The 19477-nt window shown below is 42.6% G+C and overlaps 2 protein-coding genes across 5 annotated transcripts in view; one reads left to right on the top strand and one right to left on the bottom strand.

Annotated features, from left to right (window-relative positions):
• Positions 1–19477, bottom strand: part of RTF2 (replication termination factor 2) — a 33591-nt gene extending 14114 nt beyond the window's left edge. For all 4 annotated transcript variants that reach the window (XM_045519279.2, XM_045519280.2, XM_010958586.3 and 1 more), the window contains exons 1-5: positions 19321–19477; positions 16182–16276; positions 15406–15499; positions 13537–13676; positions 9775–9853 (exon numbers count right to left, since the gene is read on the bottom strand). In XM_045519279.2, the coding sequence (XP_045375235.1) occupies positions 9775–9853; positions 13537–13676; positions 15406–15499; positions 16182–16276; positions 19321–19389 (477 nt within the window). In that variant the 5' untranslated portion in view covers positions 19390–19477. The remainder of the gene's footprint in view (positions 1–9774; positions 9854–13536; positions 13677–15405; positions 15500–16181; positions 16277–19320) is intronic.
• Positions 487–4111, top strand: LOC105071955 (beta-1,3-galactosyl-O-glycosyl-glycoprotein beta-1,6-N-acetylglucosaminyltransferase 7). The gene is given in 4 exon segments (XM_010958754.3): positions 487–1192; positions 1194–1603; positions 2079–2174; positions 3204–4111. Coding segments are annotated over 4 exon segments (1287 nt in total). The 5' UTR covers positions 487–635; the 3' UTR covers positions 3428–4111.

Genomic DNA, 19477 nt, shown 5'->3' with positions numbered 1-19477 from the left:
AACCACCTGGCAGTTCCCTAAGAAGTTAAACATAACCTGTACGTAAGCAGCCATTTCACTCCTAGGTATTTACCCTGAGACACAAAAACATAGTCCGTACAAAGACCTGTGCACCAGTGTTTACAGCATCTTGTAATACCCTAGAGCTGGAAACTTCAGTGTCGATCAGCAGGTGCACAGACAGATTGTGGCGTGTCCATTTGCTGGAATACTGCTCAGCAATAAAAAGGGGAAAATGGTGATACATGCAATGATGTGGATGAGATCTCAAAATCATAAGTGAAAAAATTTCAAGCAAAAAAGTATGTAAGTATGACTGTTTACATAAAGTACAGAATATGCTGGCTAACCTGTTGGCAGGGATGGTCCGGAGACAAGGTGGAAGGAGGAGAGTACAGGGCCCGAGGAAACTTCCAGGGGGTGAGAGAGATGCTTGTTATTGTGACTGTGGTGATGGTTTCAAGAGTGCACACATATGTAATAACTGATCAAATTATACACTTTAAATATGTGTACTTCAATAAAGCTGGGGTGGGGGAACAGAGTTACAACACCCTAAGTTCTGTGTGTTGTTCTTTTAGGAAGCTTCAAGGAAAACATTCCATGGTAATAAGAAAGCGCCTGGAACTTAAAACATGAGCCAGCTGCGAGCCACAAAGCCTGGACTCCTCGTGTGCACAGCCATCTGCATCTTCATTTTTCTTTACTTGAGGAATCCAGCTCCTGAGGAACCAGAGGAGGAACCCACCTCCCCAGCAGTAGTGGAATGTGGCTTTTACCCAGATTAACTGTGTTCGGCTTTGTTTGAAGGGAAAGAGGCAGCCCTTCAAATTGCAAAATTTTGTAAAACTCCTCATGGATCTAAAATATTTGCTCACCTACACAGACCTGGAAATTGCTCCAGGCTCTCCCAGGAGCTGCATTTCATAACCAGACCCCTGTCCGCAGAAGAGGGCACTTTCTCTCTGGCATATGTGATAACTACTCACAAGGAGCTGGCTATGTTTGTGCAGCTTCTCAGGGCTATTTATGTGCCTCAAAATGTTTACTGTATTCACGTTGATGAAAAGGCCCCAAAGAAGTATAAGACTGCTGTGCAATCCCTGGTTAATTGTTTTGAAAATGTTTTTATTTCATCAAAGAGAGAGAAAGTGGCTCGCACTGGCTTTAGAAGACTAAACGCGGATATTAACTATGAAAGACCTAGTCCATCCCAGATTTCAATGGAACTATGTCATTAATCTCTGTGGACAGGACTTTCCAATCAAAACTAACAAAGAAATCATACGCTACATCAGAAGTAAATGGAATGATAAAAATATCACTCCTGGAGTAGTCCAGCCACCAAACAGTAAATCCAAGACAAGTCAGAGTCATCCCGAATTCACCCCTGAAGGAAATATCTACGTATCTCCAAATGAAAGATTCAGAGTTGAACCACCCCATAACTTGACAATTTATTTTGGAAGCGCTTACTATGTACTAACGAGGAAGTTTGTAGAGTTTGTACTGACTGACACCCGCGCAAAAGACATGCTTCGGTGGTCCAAAGACATCCAGGGCCCAGAGCGACATTACTGGGTGACTCTGAACAGACTGAAAGGTAAGAACGATCCGGCAACAGGGCGTGTGTTCAGGCCAGAGGCAGCGACGGGAGATGGGTGCCCCTAACTGAAGTTCTTTCTAGCCCAGCTGTTTCACTCTGGCTTAGCAATAGCTGGGCACTTTGTGAGACGACTTGGCAAGTACGCGGGGCAGGGGAGTGGGTCTGCTTTTAGGGACCTGAGATTTGCCGAGAGCGCCTCACGTTCCCAAACCAAGCTGGCTTTTGTTCCCTCTCCGAAAGGAGTCCCAGCATTCTGCATCTCCTCAAATATAGCCCTTTGAAGATTCTGAGCCCAGACCTTTGAAAAGTTCTTCCTCATTCCCTTCTCAGCTACTGCTGGGCACCCACGAGCACTGGGCCCTTCACTAGGGGCTCTCTGAGAAAGGAAAATATTAAAACTAGCCATTGTTTTGTGGCAAATAGGACTTTCCTTCCATCTTCTCATTGAATGCTTGCATGTTTTCTCCCTTAGATGCTCCGGGCGCCACCCCAAATGCTGGCTGGGAGGGAAATGTTCGAGCCATAAAATGGAGAAACGAGGAGGGAAGTGTTCATGATGGCTGTAAAGGTAAAAACAAAACCCAAACCACAAAAAGCCTTCAAATTCCAGAAAAACTACAGCTGCTGTCTCGGTAATTGGGGAAGAAGACTGATGACCATGCGAAAGCAACGTGGAATTAGTGATGATCCAACCAGCAGGTGTCAATTTAAAAAAAACTTTCACTTAATTATAATATTCAGGCAGAAAAGTGCACAGATGGTATTTGAGTTTACAAATTTTCACAAAGTGAACACACAACAGACTTATGAACAACACTGGGCGTTTTTGTGCGTGAGCTCCATTCCTTCTTCGTAATATTTCCTTCAGCTGGGTTTTTGGAAGTAGGATTACTGGGTTGGCGAGAGGAGAGAGCCGAGTGGAAAAAAGAGCAAGGTCCCCAAATGAACAGAACTGTCCCTCACACACAAGCCGAGAGCTCCCTTCTCTGCAAACTGCAGGTGATGACAGAAACCACCTCGCAGGGTGGGCGGGAGGATTGAGAGAGAGCAGGAAGGGCCAAGCACGGGGTCAGGCACAGAGAACGTAGGACTGAGTTCCTCCTGAAGGAAGCCAGAACCAGAATTCCAACTTGAATTACTTCTATTGATATCAAACACTTGCTCTGCAAAACCAATAAAAGGCTGAAACAATGACTTGTTAAAACCAACGTAACTCTTATAAGCTACCCACAACCAAGGAAAATACTTGAAAGCTTAAGGAACTTAAAATAGAAGCTATCAGAATTCAGATTTTTGTCAGGAACAAGACTGCTGTTACATCTCCCTTGTGCTCATGACTGGCTAGAATTCCATAGTATTCATCCAAAGTAGCCATTAAACATTTCAGAGATCACTAATCAAAAGAATGTAAACTTCCATCACAGATTCAAAATTCAACATAAAGCCCCTATCAAAGCAAAGCATGCTCAATTTGGGCTTTCGTGAAACAGAGAGGCCTTACAGATGACCTGGGAAGAAGGGCATCGCTCTTCTGCGTGGCTGTAAAGTGACAAGGATACGAAGGCGGCTAAGCTGGGTCTCTGTGTCATTTCTGCAGGCCACTACGCCCAGGACACCTGCGTGTACGGACCAGGAGACCTGCCGTGGATCATTCAGTCGCCTTCTTTGTTTGCCAACCGATTTGACTCCACAGAACCTCTTGTGGTCACGTGCTTGGAGAGGTGGCACAGACTTAAGGCTCTAGGGCAGGCAGAGGCCCCTGTGGAACCACACTGGCATTTCCGAAGGCAGAGTCATTTTAATGTGAAATTGAACCACTGAGCTGGAAGTTATAAAGCGTTTGCTTTCTTACTGGTATCATTCTGCATCCTTGACTTGAAATCAGAGAACATTCAACCAAAAAAGAATGGGAAAACAATTCCTTAACATATGTTAGTCCTAAAATGAATCTAGAAAGATTCTATCGAAAAAGGATGAGAAAGAAATTACGAGAGAAAAAATAACTCACAGTACTGCTGGGTGAGTAGACTGAGTGGACAGGCGACCTGGAGGGCCAAATGCCTCACTAAACAGGGACTGAAAATCAAAAATCCCCAAGCACTTAGATCCAGGCTCACGTTAGAATAAGAACACATTTTGTCTTAGAGATATGACTGTTTATGAGATTTTAATAAAGAACAAACTCCCACTGAAAATGAAAACATGCCTATTTCTAACAGTCCTCTTTGGCTGGGAACAATGTAACTTTGTTCTGGAAATCCTAGAAAAGCATGGAAGAGTCTACTTCTTTTGGGTAAAATGAAATTAATCTGGAGTTGAGACACAATTTCTTACAAAGGCTGTCCTAGGTTTCTGTGATGACAGAAATGTTCCACATCTGGGGCGTCCAATACCAGCCACAGCCATGCGGGGGCTTTGAGTACTTCAAACATGGTTAGAGTGAACTCATTCTGTGGATCTTAATTTTTAAAATTTTAATTAACTGAAATTTAAATAGTCACATGTGCTTGGCGGTTACCATGCTGAACGGCACAGGTCAAAGACATGGATGGTTTTAATTCTTTCTCATAGATTCAGGTCTGTAAAAAGTCTATGAATTCCTGTTGTGTTGCTGAGGTCTTTATACACATTTCCTCTCTCTAAACTAGCTCAGGGCATCATACGAGACTGGAAATGTGCAACTTAAAACAACTAAAATAAAGGAAAAGCAAGAACCACAGGAGAGAACATTAAAGAAATGTGTAATTCAAAGGCGCAGAGTATAAACCTTCAGTAAACTGAAGCTTCCCAAACACAGACGTGAAATCAAATCCACTTAATAGTCAATGAAAACAGCCCCCCAAAAGCACAAAACTAAATAGAAGGAAAAGAGGCTCTGAAAGCAGGTCCCACAAGTCAAACTTGAACTACCCACAAAATAGTAAAATCTGTTTAAACAAATGCTTCTTCCCTTTTGATACTTGATTCCAGGGAAAGCACACAGTGAAAGGGTTAAGGCCATCAGGGAAGAATGCAAGGGCCCCGGACAGCTGGGCACTGCGTCCACGTGTTCACAGCAGACACAGCGCCCAGGACCCGGCCAGTGCGCCTCGTTCCGGCGGGCTGTTCAGAAAGCTCGGATTCACCACCCTGTCTTATAGCAACTCGCTTGCAAGAAAGCGTAAACTTTATTAAAATTTGTTTTTAATTAAATAAAATAAAAAATTAAAAGGAGCTTGAATCTCTTAGGTTACTCGAAACACAAGCCTTCCTTCACTTCATTTCAACGTCAGTTCACAGACCAGTCATGTTACTGTGACGAGGGGCCTAATAAGACTGTCAACTTAAGAGACTCGCTGTGAGGATGAGGCACCTAGAAAAACACCTGATGCTTTTCGCAGATGAGAGGTGAGGAGATTGCAGGTGATGACAGGACTGGCAGGACCACGCGACCACGAGGAAGGCAGCCTGGCTCCAGGGTCCAAGCCCTCACGGCCTCACCATACCATGTACAGAGAAGTGCAGATTCAAACCCGCCCGCCCTCTGAGGGCTCTGGCACCCTAACAGAGGAAACGACCTCAACGAATCCTTCCAGTAAGAGCGAGATAACTAAAATCATAAAGGAACTTACAGGCCCGGTGGAATGAAGCAGCAAGAGATTCGGGGTTGTAGTGGCGTGTCGGGGGAGGCTGAGAGGCCGGCAGCCTGGCAGAGGCCGAGGAGGCCAAGATAAAGCAGCAGCCCGTCGGCATCAGAACCGCTGCTCTCGGCCCGAGTCAGACCCCTACCGCGCTCACTCACAAAGAACAAAATTAAATCACATGTAAAAACTGTCCAAAATGTATTGCCACAACTGTATCTCAAAAGTGATCTTGAGGTTAATAGGGTTCTTGAGATAATTTCTCTAACTTTCTGGGAATAGAACCTTCTTGCTAACATGGAGGGTCTACTGTTCAATCTTTCTATTAGATTTTTCTTACCTGTAAAAGTTGAAGGCTGCCTGTGCAGCACATTATACGATTCCCTGAGGCTTAACATTCACAAACACCATAAAGACGGCAGAAAGCTAAAAACCTGGAGGCCAGCCTGAAAAGCAGATTTCGCTGGCTACTGTTGAAGAGACCCCCTTCCTTCATTCATTTTTCTCCCCTTTCCTCTCTACCCTCTCCATGATAAGAACTCAAAAAAAAAAAAAACAACAACAACAACAACAAAAAAAACCAGTATGAGTGTGAATTTGTTTCACATCTGACTTTAAAACATCCACACACCCCACTCACCTGTCACAAAGCCTAAGTAAACGAAGCCAGAAACCAGCAAGGCAAACACCTCTGCTCACACCTCTAACATCTAGACCAGCTTCTCAAGCTTTACTGTGCATACAGATCCCCTGGGACTCTTTTGTTAAAATGGTTTCTGATTCCACGGGTTTGGGGAGGGGCCTGGGAGTCTGCATTTCTTAAAAGACAAAACCAAAACCCTCCCAGGTGATGCCAGTATTTGCAGGACCATGGGTTGTGCTTTGAGTGATAAGCATATCATTTATTTTGCGACCTGTAACTACTCCAATGTGTTTCTTCTTACTACAGGGGAAGAACACAGTGGAGAATACAATTAATTTTTTGGCTAGTGCTTTGTTTATAGTGAAAACAAGAAAACCTAGCAACTACATCTCTTTGGACCCTGTTTACTGAAATCAAGTGTGCACGCCCTGTGTTTCAGAACACAGAACCAGAGCTATTTCAAATGCCACAGTCTCTTCTAATGAACTGAAAAGTCAAATGCTGACGGAACTACAGAGGGTAAAGTTGAGAAATCGCATACCCTAAATATCCCTGAGGTTCCTGACTTTGTTCTTATGATACCCCCTCCTCTAAATTTCAGACATTAAAAACATGAAAATATCTGTTTTAGACTTTTCGACACTGTGGCTTTATCTGACTTCATTCACATTTTCACGATGCACCACAGCTCCTGAAACTGCACCATCATTCTTCCTTTTGGTGTCTGGCAGACATGGCTGGTGTCACCTCTTCTTCCTGGGGATCCAGCTAGACTGCCATTCCCAGGCTCCTGCAGGTATGCATGGTCATGTGACTAAGTTCTGGCCAATGGAATGTGAGCAGAAGTGACAAGCCCCACACCAAGGCCTGGCCCATAAAAGCCTCCCCAGTTAGATGCCCCCTGCCCTGACCCCATCAGTCAACTGACTGTGGAGAATACTCCAAAAACCAGAGTAAGTCAGACCTACGAGACAGAAGAAGTCTGAATCCTAGAGCTTCCCCTAAAAGAAAGCTGCCCAACCAGGAATTCTTCTCTTTTAGCCACTGGAATTGTTACAGAAGGTAGCCAACCTTGACTGATATACTCAGTATCACTAAACTTTAGAGACTTTAAATTGGAAGCACAAGTCTGATTCCTGACAACAGTATATCAATTTGTCATTTAACTTATTTCCTCACTTTAAAATGTTATTGTTTAGAATTTGGGTCTAAAAGGAAAGCATCTGAGAATTTACTGCAATTCCTTCATTTTACATATTAGAATCTGAAGCCCAGAGAGGTGAAGTGATTGACGCTGCCAAGCCAGCGTGCTGGTGTATGAACCAATACCGATACATACCAGGCTCCCAGTATCAGCCGAGTGAGTGAGTGAATGAATGATTCCCATTCAAGTGAGCCAATGACTGCACCATGCTCTGTTGTTCTAAACTGCAGTGTCGTCAGCTGAATTGTGTCCTCCCAAATGTGGAGGCCCTAACCCCCAGTACATTAGAATGTGACCTCCTGTAGATGTAATCAGTTAAGATGCAATTGCTGGGGTGGGCCCTAATCCAATGTGACTGGTGTCCTTATAAAAAGGGTAAATTTGGACACAGAGACACACTGCACAGAGGGAAGACCACGCGAACAGACACTGGGAGAAGCGGCCACCTACAAGCCAGGGAGAGAGATCTAGAACAGATCCTTCCCTCACCGCCCTCAGGAGGAACCAACCCTGCCAATGCTGTGACGGCAGGCTTCTAGCCTCCAGAACTGGGAGACAACAGACCTCTGTCAAATCACCCAGTTTGTGGTGCCCTGTTCCGGCAGCCCTAGCAAACGAACATGCAGGATATTTTCAATCTGGCTGCATGGGCAAAGGCCATTTGTATGGAGATTATATAAGTGAAAAGTGGGCATTACCTTGCTCTTCTGACAACAGATTTATTTTCAAGAGAATTCTGTCCCAGAGGCGTTCCTGGCTTACAGCCAGCATCCTGTCGTGACTGCAGGGTGACAGCTCAGCGGCCCCTATCAGAAGGTGGGAGAAGCCAGCGCCCTGGGCCTCCCCTAGTCTCTGCCTCCCCTTGTGCGATCCTGACGCAGTCGGTTCCCCTTTCCTCCCACTTCCTTCCCTTCCCACGAAGTGCTCAACGTAGACTGTCAAAGGTTTACTAGCACTTTGTTCCCAGACACTAACAAAATGATTTCAGCGTTCCCGTGCAATGTGGCATTTCCATGAAATAAAAGCAACCTCTTAAGCCGTGTGCAGACACTCCTATGCGGCTAACAAGTTTGTCAACATGGTTACTAATATGGACATTTTAGGTCAGCCAACGCAAAGGACAACGGCACTCCAATCCAAGGGATGGTTACCACCATGGAGGGGAGAGTCTGACTGCTTCAGATCACTGAGTCCCCCAAACCTCGCTGCCCACCAGAATTATTCTGGAAACTTAAACAGAAATAGAAATCCATGGGGCTCTACACCAACCATGAACACTTTGACGTGGGGTCTGAGATGGGGAGGGGGGCTTGACAAACCACTGTGGTGACTGTGCAGCGCAGCCGGGGATCACTGAGTTAGGACCGAGGTGGCCCACCTCGCTCCGGTTCTGCACCCTCTGTGCTTCCTTCCCACGTCTGTCACGGTCGGTACCGCCTTGCTTGGTTATCTGAGTGTCTATCTCTCCTACTGGAGTGTGGGTTCCATGAAGGCAAGGACTGTATCACTCTTATCTGCCAGGTATCCCGTCCCACAGTGCCTAGGACGGGGCTGGCCCTAACAGCTGTTCCACGAAAGCTGTAGAATCAAAGAATAATTCATGACAGGGAGAAACAGCACTTGGAGTCCAAGGAAACCCAAGCAGAGTTACTAGAGGTGAAAATGCAGCCTGGAGTTGTTAGTAGTGATGCCATTAAACTAAATGCCAGGCTTTCCACAGACCCACAGAACACCAAGGACAGAAATGTCCTGGGCTGCAGCAGCAACCCTGTGAAAGCAAATTCCTTGGTATTTCTTTCCTGTGAGCAGAGCAGGCATGTTCTTATATCAAGTATTTGCTCACTCTTGTGAGCATTTACTGAGGATGTGAGACATGCCCTGGGGAGAACATGCCCACAGGTGGAGAGATGGACGAGCCTTGCTCCCGCTTTCAAACACTCACAGACAGAGCCCAGGGGATGTCAGGGCAGCAAAAATACACTGTGATGCTATGTCATTATACACCTGTCCAGACGCACAAATTGTACAATGCCAAGAGTGAGCCCTGATGTGAACTAAGGGACTTGGGTGAGGAGGATGTGTAGGTTCATTTATTATAATGAATACGCTGCTCTGGCAGGGACACTGACAATGGGGCTGTGCGTGTGCGGGCAGAGATACGTGGGGAATTCCTTACTTTCCTCTTAATCCTGCTATGTACCTACAACTGCCCTAAAAGAAATCAAGTCTCACTTAAAATAACCAAAAACTCTCGGAGTCCAGTGGGGAAAGCACATCACCAGTGATCACATTTTGATGAATCAGGGGTTAACAAGGTGCCCAGGGACCGGGGAAGCAGGTTTAGCAGCAAGGTTCACAGAGGAAGCAATTGGTAAGGCTCATGGGGAGCAGGACCCCTCCTGGCCGGCAGGTCAGGGTAGAGGGAACAAAGGCACAGGACAGGGGAAGGGGGCTTGTTCTGGAGAGGCCCGAGCTTGGTCTGAGCGGGACAGGAGGGCAGGGGCAGGTCCCAAAAGGCAGTCTGACTCTTACTTCCAGCAAGGACAGGAGTGGAAGGGTTTTAAGCAGAGAAGCAACTAATTAGATCTGAGTTTTAGAAAGAATTGAGAGATGCTGACAGGACACATGGAGGGAGGGACCATAAACCATCTGATTTCTTCAGCTACTGAGAAGGAACACACGATACATGTCAACAACTCACTGTGTGACAAACTTCTGCTTTTATCTCCTTCAGGGCTCGTTCGGAAAACACGCAACCACAGCACCGCAGGAAGCAAAACCTGCAGAAATGATCCAATACGGAGCATGACTTAAAAAATAATTTTAAAATTATTACCCACATTATCAATGAACATTTGTTCACTTTATACAAAGGTCAAGAACCACAAAGAGAAAAATGGTTGCATTTGAGTCCATTAAGAAGAAGAAAAAAATCAGTGTGTCCTAAATAAATTACATACACACACAAAGGTACCCCCTGCTTTTTGAAAGTTCACTTTACACCTCTTTACTTTTACAAAGACCTACATTAGTACCTGTTTTCACTAACTGAAAGAAATTCGAAGTGGATTTCTGCTTCTATGAAAAAAAGGCAAAAAGCAAAAATTGCATTCAGCATCTGTTTTGCAGTGAGATGTTACACAGGCAGCTCGCACCCCAAGCAGCGAGAGCAGCGCCACCACGCTCCTTCCAGGGGAACCACACTCAGCATCTCAGCGCCAGGGCCGTAGCTCTGAACTGTGTGAGCGTCTGTGCTTTATCCCTATTTAATCTGTGCATCTGGGAGCAAGATGTGTTCTAAGATAACTGCTTCTTTGACTTTTACCATTTCAGCTTAGGACAGGTTTCTTAGGAACTTAGGAAAAGCTCTACTTTTCAGGTAGAGGAGAAACCTGTATATTGAAATTAAAACCACAAACATAGGCCAGAGTCCCAGTCCTACCCCTGTGCAATAATTCTTTGGAAAAAAGACTCTCCTACAAATAAAATAAATAAATACATTTTAAAAAAAAACACCACATAGAAAGCCAACAGACAGAATAGGAACTCAGGGAGAAAATATTTTAAATATACATGATGTTCAGATTTTATGAATATTCAAAGAGGTCTTTAAAAGCAATAATAAACAATATAGAAAAATGGGCAAATGCATTAACATGCAATTGACAAGTAAATTACCAATGGCCAAAACACATGGAAGATGCTCACCTCAACTGTTAATTATAGAAATGCACTGCAAACAACGACATGCAAAGTTTTACTTATCAGGCAAGAAAGAAACGGAATGAAGGTATGCAGCTGGAAATTGTCTGAGGAACAGGCACATTTGTTGGTGGGTGGGTACAACACAGTGCAACATTTCAGGAGGAAAGCTGGCAGCGGCAGGTAAAGCATCACTCTTATCAGAATCTCTCCCACAGAAGCACGCCCGCCAGTGAGCACCTGCACGGGTATGTATTTATGAAGCTGTGCAGGACAGCACTGCTTGTGGAAGGACAGGAAACCACCTAAATGCTCACCGATACAGGGATGGTTAAGCAGGAACACTTATACTCCTATCGAAAAGAAGAAGGTATGATGGCCACGAAAACACGTTTAAATTAGACAGAGAAGTAGTGGACTATGATTCCACAGCTGTGGGGAGAACACACATTTAACACACGTTTATTTATACCTCCTGCAGAGGTACAGGGAAGCGTGGTGTGTGTGCTGGTGCTGGGGAGGTCTGGGGGGGGCATTAAACACCAAACAACTAATAATGCTATCAACTAATAATGCTAGGATGGAAGAAAGGGGCAAAGAGCACTTTCACATTTTACTTTATACGTTCTAAAAATGCCACAATAGAAACTTTCACCAATTACCTTCCTAGAAAAATGGGAAATGCATTAACACGCAATAGACAAGTAAATTATAGCAGAGGCAGACTGCCCTAACAAAAAGCCAAATTAATAACATTATACTTATAATGAAAAAGAATATGAAAACAAATACACGTATGTATATGTATAGCTGAAATATGCTGTACACCAGAAATTGACACAACATTGTAAACTGACTCTACTATAATTAAAAAAAAAAAGTACTAATATTCATTAAATGTTGTTTAGGACTTAAAAAAAATCCTCTGTTATGAATGCTTATTAATTATAAATAATATAGGAAATTGTTTTTTTTAAACAAAGGCTAAATGTTCTTCATCACACTAATAACTTATTTCTATTTTTCAATTCATTTAAGTCTTTATTATACAAACTTTACTAAAATACAAACTAACCCCCAAATCAATTTTCTGGTGCAGAGGACCCATTAACAGCAGGATGGGAAAGCCAAAAAAGCCAATGTTCAGTTAACTGGGAAGAGAAAAAGGAGAAGAGATAAACCAGCAGATGAAAGGGAAAAACTAGGGAGCCACAACCAGAGCAACCAGCTACAGGTAACCCCTGCTCAAGACCCGAGAGTTGAGTCTGTTTCTGTTAAGTTCCTCTTTTGGGGTGAACCGTGGTTTTCTTAAAAAGAAGTGGGAAGCCAGATATAAAAGGTCACATATTGTGTGATTCTATTTAAATGAAATATCCAGAACTGGTAAATCCAGTGAGACAGAGAGCAGGAGGGTGGTTGCCGGGGGCTAAGGGAGCGGGGGGTGGGGAGTGACTGCTAGCGGGTAGGGGATTTTCCTCCAAGGGGATGAAAACGCCTCGGAACTAGAGAGAGGTGATGACTGCACAACACTGAATGCACTAAACACAGAAATGCACACTTTAAAATGATTACTCTTAGGACTTTTCATCCCAAAATAATGTGTATATATACACACACACACATCCACACAAAAACAGGACAAGGTTAGGTACATGCGTCTGGTTCCCCATAATATATCCTTCATGACCCAAATGGTGAATTTTAGCTTTTCATTTTATCTTTTTTTCTTTTCTCAGCTTTATTTAGGTAGAGTCACCAAACATGAACCATCTGTATGTAAAGCGTACAACTCACCGATTCAATGTCTGTACAGAACGAATGTGTACAAGCGAGCCAGAATGCTCCAGATTAAATGTGGTTGTTTATAGCTCATTAACAGTTTTTACACTGGAGATGCTTTCCCCCTTTTCTTAAGTGAAAATAGAAAAAACAAACAAAACAACTACCTTTTAACATGTAATGTGTTAGACGGAAGATTCTAGAGGACAGTGGGCACTAACAGCTAGAAAAGATATTTCTTAACAGTGGGAAGTGAGTTTAAAGCTTGGCACAGTGAGACATGATAAAAAAGGCACCTACTAACCCATTCAATGTTCATATATTTTTTCTTTTTTTATTCTATTGTTTTGTTTTTATTTTGGGGGGGACGGTAATTAGGTTTATTTATATATGTATTTATTCATCTTTTTAAATGGAGCTACTGCGGATTGAACCAGGACCTTGTGTATGCCAAGCCCACTCAATGTTCACATCTTTTCAGGGGGAAATACACTGACTTACATTTGCTATATAAATCCCAACCTTGAGATTTCTGGAGCTCTAGGCAGAGGACTTGTCAGCTACAAATTCAAAGCAAATTATCATAACCAGCTGGCCTTTCACTGATGGATCCACCCCACATTCTGGTGCATTGTGTTTAGCAATTGTAGGAAATGGAGGTTTTTGATGTGAAGTATCTGTCCTTTGCTTTCTTTCCCAGAGGAAAAGATCAAAGAACTCAAGTCTCTAAGTGTCACAGGAGAAATTTTAAAAATTCCTTTACTTTAGGTTCTCCTAACCTCGAGAACAGAAGGCCACAGACAACAGAGGCCTTGGGAGGGAATGAACGTGGTCCTGTGCCAAGCACCGTGGCCTCTGAGGCACTACTCAAACCAAAGGACACCTTAGAGAAGCCTGTGTGATGACCAAGCCCGGCACCGATGCTGACGGCACTGGATTAGCTGCCCAGGCTCCACATCACCCACCCACGTTCACTACTGACCTGTGTCTGCCGTTCATCTCCAAGCCCACGACGGGGCAGATGAAACGCGCCCGCTGGAGGTCATCGTGTTTGTCACCTTTTGTGTTTCCTTTGTCTCCTTCCCAGGCAGGGTTGTCAGAAAGCCTTAGTTCGGTCACATTCTGTGAAAAACCATCAATACTTGAAGAGTTCCTTTGATCAATAGCTCACCTTTAGCATTAACTATTATCCTAGTCCCTTTCCATCCAAATCTCTTCTACTTTCCTTTGGCATCAATCAATATGGATATAAAATTAAACTGTAAGCTGTGATATTAAAAATGCACTGTCTAGCAAATAATTAGTTAATTTCTATCTTATAAACATTGTGCTATATAATAAAAAGTAACTTCTGACATGAGAAATAACCCCACAAGGAGAAGAATGCTTTGTATTAGTTTCATCCAAAAAGGAGTACTTTCTTTCCTGGCTGGTGAAGCCTCACTGAGGCTGTTCACAAGACTAACCACCATTGTTTATTTAATAGTTGAACAGACAGTAAAATCTGTGAGGCCACAGTCTAACGAGGCCAAGGCAGAATATTAGTCAAGACTACTGTCATATTCTAAGATCCAGCCATTCGGGTCTCAAAATTCAATTTTACAAGGAGTGACTTAGCAGCTCCACTTTAGCATTTGAAGCATTTCTTCACATCGAACTGCATCATTTGATTTCAATGCTCTGGAGAGAAGCTGAGTGACTCAAAAGGCAAGCCACCACACACGCAGTCAGCTTTCCGGCTGAAAGCCAGCGTGTGTCTCATCGAGTTCTCTGCTCGGAGTATTTGTACACTATTAATCACTGTAATAATAATCTTTGCATTGTTTTATTTCAATCTTTTTGTCTTTATAGTTGTGATTTCTTGGAAATTCTTTTTTGTGTTAAAATTAACAATGAAACCACATAGATTAAATATTGTGTTTTAAGTATAGATTTATATAAGTTAATCTCAGTGATACTCACATTTTTGAGATAATTATGCTTCCATGGGATTCTCAGAAATGAACCCTCTTCCCAAGGTGTAGATGACAAAAATAGGCATGATTATTTCTATAGCACTACCATTAGCTACACCTCAGAATTACTAACTCGTCTGAAATGAATATATTCTGTATCCTGTAACTACTCCAGGAATTCAAATGAAAAGCCTAAATTAATAATAAAAAGTTAAAAAAAGAAAGAGAAGGGGGAAAAAAGCCTGAGACTGGGAGTCTGGGGGTCTGGACCTGGTTCAAGTGCCTCACTCACTAGCCCCGTGGCCTCAGTGTATCACACACAGTGAGCGTTCTCACCTGTGAGGAGCGTGTTCGACAACCTTGGTGGTTCTCAAATTCTTCACTACTTTTCTGATTTTTCTCCCACTGCCCAGATTTGAAAGATTTTGTCCTCTCAACAAACTTCTTTTACCAAAAAAATTGTTTTTTCATTTTTATGAAAAAACTTTAAGTGCCAATTAGAACTTCCAATCAGCATGAGATAACCACAATGATTTAATAGTGAACTACCTATAAAAATCTCTAATTCTATAAAAGTGGCTTTCAAATAAGAAAATTCAAGTAGCTGAGTTTTAACTATAAAAATAATGCCTCCCAACATTTATAAATACAGCACCTTGAGAGTTTTCAAAGCTCTTTCACACATATTAAGTCACGACAGATTTAAAATCCAGGAAGTACTAGTGTGGGGACTTGGCTTGAGATTTAAGTGGCCTGCCCCAAATCACATCTTCATTAAGTGGCTAGGTGAAGCTGGAATTCCAAATTACCGAGTTCCGTCTGTAATGTACATGAGTTCTGTAAAACACATCCTAACCATTGAGACCCCTGGAGCATTTCAGAATTACCTGTCTTACCTTAATGCTTTTAATGTGAGATGCCGCCTTCCCAAGAGCCTTTTCAGATGATTTGTCCAATAGAAACTCAATGACGGCATCTTTGTTGTAAAGTCTGTAATGATAAGGACCAGTCAAACATTCTGGCAACAATCAACCTTTGCACAAAGGAGGAAGACTAGACTGAGTACAATCCAAAGTCATTTACATCTGAATAAGAAATGCCCTGCACTCCTAGAAAAGTAAATTTAATTCTGTCTCAACTATTTCCAAAGCATACAAAGGAAAAAACTAGTTTAAATAAAGGGCTGCAAACTGGCAGTGGCATCTGACCTAAACAAAGATTTTTACAAGTTGGGAAATTTAACATAAAAGTATACATTTTCAACTTTCCCTGAAAAAAAAAAAAAAATCAGACTTTCTGGAATCCCTCAGTCCACATCATTAAACTGGAACAATGGGCTGGAACTGAGTAGCAGCTAACTCTTTAGGCAGGACATGAACTCTCCAGCTTCCCCCAGTCCTCACCGTTCCCTACTGACCCATGTGGGTCCTTCATGCATTTATGTTTATAATTAGCTCCTACTGTCTCCTGAGTTTTCAACCTATGGATTAAATAAACCAAACTGAGTAGGAAAGTGCAGAAGGATGTTCAGAGACATGGAAGGATAACCTAGGCTTCACAAATTTGCTTGAGATAATTCACATTTGATGAATCAAGAACTGCATTTACACATTAAAATTCTTTTTAAGATCCTCTAATAAAAACTCGTCTCCATTAAGTAAAGAAATCATACCTGCCAAGCTCACAGGCAACTATCGGTCGCCTTAATATTTCTTGACTTAGAGCACAGTAGTTCCACTGGGCCACTAATTCAGCATCTTTGTCAACCTGAGAAAAGAAAAAAAAAATCCTTTCAATTAACTTCCACCTCTGAAGGAGCACGCAGTTCACGGTTCTGCACACAAGGGCTTATTCAGCAATACCACACTGTGATGGTTTCTGTTTTTTAAATCAAAGTGACACAGGAAGTAGGATTTAAAAAGTGACAAGTACTCAATACAATGTTAAATAAAGGCCTCTTTACACCCAACATGTACAAGGAGACAATTTATGTTGTCATTACATTGCTTATGCTAGCTACTTATAAATCCTGATATTTGTATCTTAACCATACGTCAAGGAGGCCTTACAAGAAAAAACAAGCAGTACAGGTTAATTTCTAACAATGGGAAAGGCTCCAAAGTTGTAGCAGAATTTAAGGACTAAGAATTGAGAAGATAGGTATTTTTGTTGAAAGTTCAGTTCGCTATGTCACTGATATCAAACCATTATCCACACTATAAAATAAAAATCCAGACATAGGACCTTCCACAGCCCTCAAATGATATTTTCACCTTTTTTAATATTTCATGTCCCACTCTTCCCCCTTCCTAAAATGTCAAACCTGAGTAATGTAACAGGACAGCACATTTGAGAGAAAATATGGGAAAAAAAATTTTTTTAATTCCCTTTAATTTTTGCAGGAACAACTATTTACGTGTCTACTGTGTGCCATGCACTGTGCTAAGCAGTTTCTGTGACTTAATCTTTTAGCTCTCATGAAAACCCTATGAGGTAGTATTTTTACCTTTGCAGTTGAGGAAACTGAGGTACCAAGAAGTTAGGTTATATGTCAAGGTCACATGGCAAGCAGACAAAGAAGTTAGGATAAAAACCCAGGCAGGCTGGCTCTAAAGACCATGCTTTTGATCACTATTCTCTATTGTATTTCTATTATTTTGTTGTTATTGTTCTATAACTCTAAAAATGTATTTTTTATTGAAGTATAGTTGATTTACAATACTGTATTAGTTTCAGGTTGGGCGTAATTCCTTATGCTGTACAGTAAATCCTTGCTGCTTATCTTATGTATAGTAGTTTATATCTGTTAATCCCATACCAATTTGTCCCTCCCCTCTACTATTTAAAATAAAACCAAACACACAAACGAAAACCCCCATCACACTATTCCAGTTGTTCTATTCATTTCCCAGATTCAAGAACCACACTTTGGCAGCTTAAATAGCTTTTTATCAAAATTCATAGTGTAGAAGGGCCCCAAGAGAGATATGTCACCAGTGAAGTTGATTTACTGTATTTTTTGTACATGTCCAGCAAGTTTAGAATCTACTTTCTAGATCTTCCACCTGCTTCATCAGTGAAAAAAAAAAACAAAAACACACTGATTTAAAAAAAACACTTGGGAGAGTTGGGGAAAGGGAACAAAATGATAAATTACTCTTTGCCCAGGACTTTAAAAATTGGCCCCCAAAAAGCTTCTGAAAACATTTCTTCCAGGGTCATTCTTTTCAGGGGAAGGTCTTAAATTTGAGCAATGTTTTGGGCCAGACCAATCATGCCGCATGAGTGATCAGCAAATGTTATTATGTATCTATTTGAAATATAAGCTCCACAAGGACTGGACTCTGTTCCCTGCTGTATTCCCAGGGCCTAGAACAGTGTGGGGTAAGCACTTAGTAAGTAACTGTAGAGTGAATGAGGATAATAAAAAATCCATCCTGCCTGGGCACTCTAGTTGTTTCAGATCACCCTTTCTTCTTTTCTATCCGCTTCTGACATCTATTCCTTGCCAAACTTTTCATCAAGCTACTCCTTTTCAGCTCTGGGAACAAGTTAACAAAACCAAGCTGAATACTCTTTGGGCAAAAGCTCTCTCACTCAAGTGGTAACTACGCTGCATTAATCTATGCACATGTAGGTACAACTAGAGGGCACACTCCATCCTCTTGGGTGGAGTTCTCAAATTCCTCACATATTTGTTGGGTATCTACTGTGTGGCAGACACACCACAGGGGCCGCAGAAGCAAGACATACAAGGTCCTGTCCACATAGGAAACAGATAATGAACAAACAAATGAGAAGGGCAGAAGATGAGGTAAAAAGAGAGGCAGGGGTCTGATCACACAGGGTCTGGTGGCATATTTTTATTCTGAATACAATGGGAAGGCACTGGAGTGGTTTAAATACAGTAGTGATATATGGAATTTATCTTAAAAAAAAAAAGACTTCTCTGGTCCTGAAGGGAAATTAATACAGACCACCAACAGTGTGCCAGCCATTTGTACTAGGTGCTTTACACACCTTTCATTATTAAAAAGTAATTGCTAATGCTACCCGTGAAATCCTGAATAACTGGATGGGAATCCTGGCTTCATCACCTACCAGTTGTGTGCTCTTGGTCACGTTCCTGACTCAATTTTCCTGTTAGTGGCATGGCAATTATAGTGCATAATTTGCACAATCACTTGTGAGAATTAGGGATTATTCGCTCACTGTATTTACTGTGCCAGAAACTGTGCTAGCTGTAAAGGGAAAAAAGGCGCAGCCTCTGCCATCAAGAACTTACCGTCCTCTGAGACCAACATAACCAACCATGAACTCAATGTACACGGTGGGAAGACAGTTTTTAAGAGGAGGACATGATTTCTGAAGGAGCGGCTTCAGAAGACTTCACTGAAAACAAAGTTAGTGTGCACAACACTGAAAAAACAGCAGCCATTTGTATCACTGTTACTAGCAGAAACAGACTTCAAATCCTGGCTCTGCCACTAACTAGCTTTGCAACTTTCTCCTCCTGGGCCTCAATTTTCATTTCTGAAAACTGAGGCTAATGACAGTATGTACCCGTAGAGCTGTTGTGAGAACGCCATGAGATACCCCATATTATACGTACTGCCGGGTGAATGGCAATAGCACGCACTCAATAAAGGTCCGTCATGAACACTGTGGTTAATATGGAGTTCTCTGTACCGGATAAACGAGCGCAGCTACGTAGGGAACCCCGCTGCCTCCCCCTTCCCAACTCCCTTCGCTCCCTGGAGGCGTCCGCATGCCCCACCACCCCCGGTCCCTACTGGGCCCAAGTCACTGACCTTCTCAACTTTCTTCGGCCCCTTCACCAGTTCGTGTCTCTTGGGGATTGTTCCCCCGTCGCAACCCATCGCAAGCCTGGAGTCAAAGTCTGCAGTAATCCCCCACAGCAGCCACTTCCGGAGTCTCTGGCGACCGTATCAGTCACTTCCGGCGCGC

This window comes from Camelus bactrianus, chromosome 19 (assembly GCF_048773025.1).
Source record: "Camelus bactrianus isolate YW-2024 breed Bactrian camel chromosome 19, ASM4877302v1, whole genome shotgun sequence".
In the NCBI taxonomy this organism is placed as follows: domain Eukaryota; kingdom Metazoa; phylum Chordata; class Mammalia; order Artiodactyla; family Camelidae; genus Camelus; species Camelus bactrianus.
The sequence above is the reverse complement of the archived record's forward strand: the minus strand, read 5'-3'. Positions and strand labels throughout refer to the sequence as shown.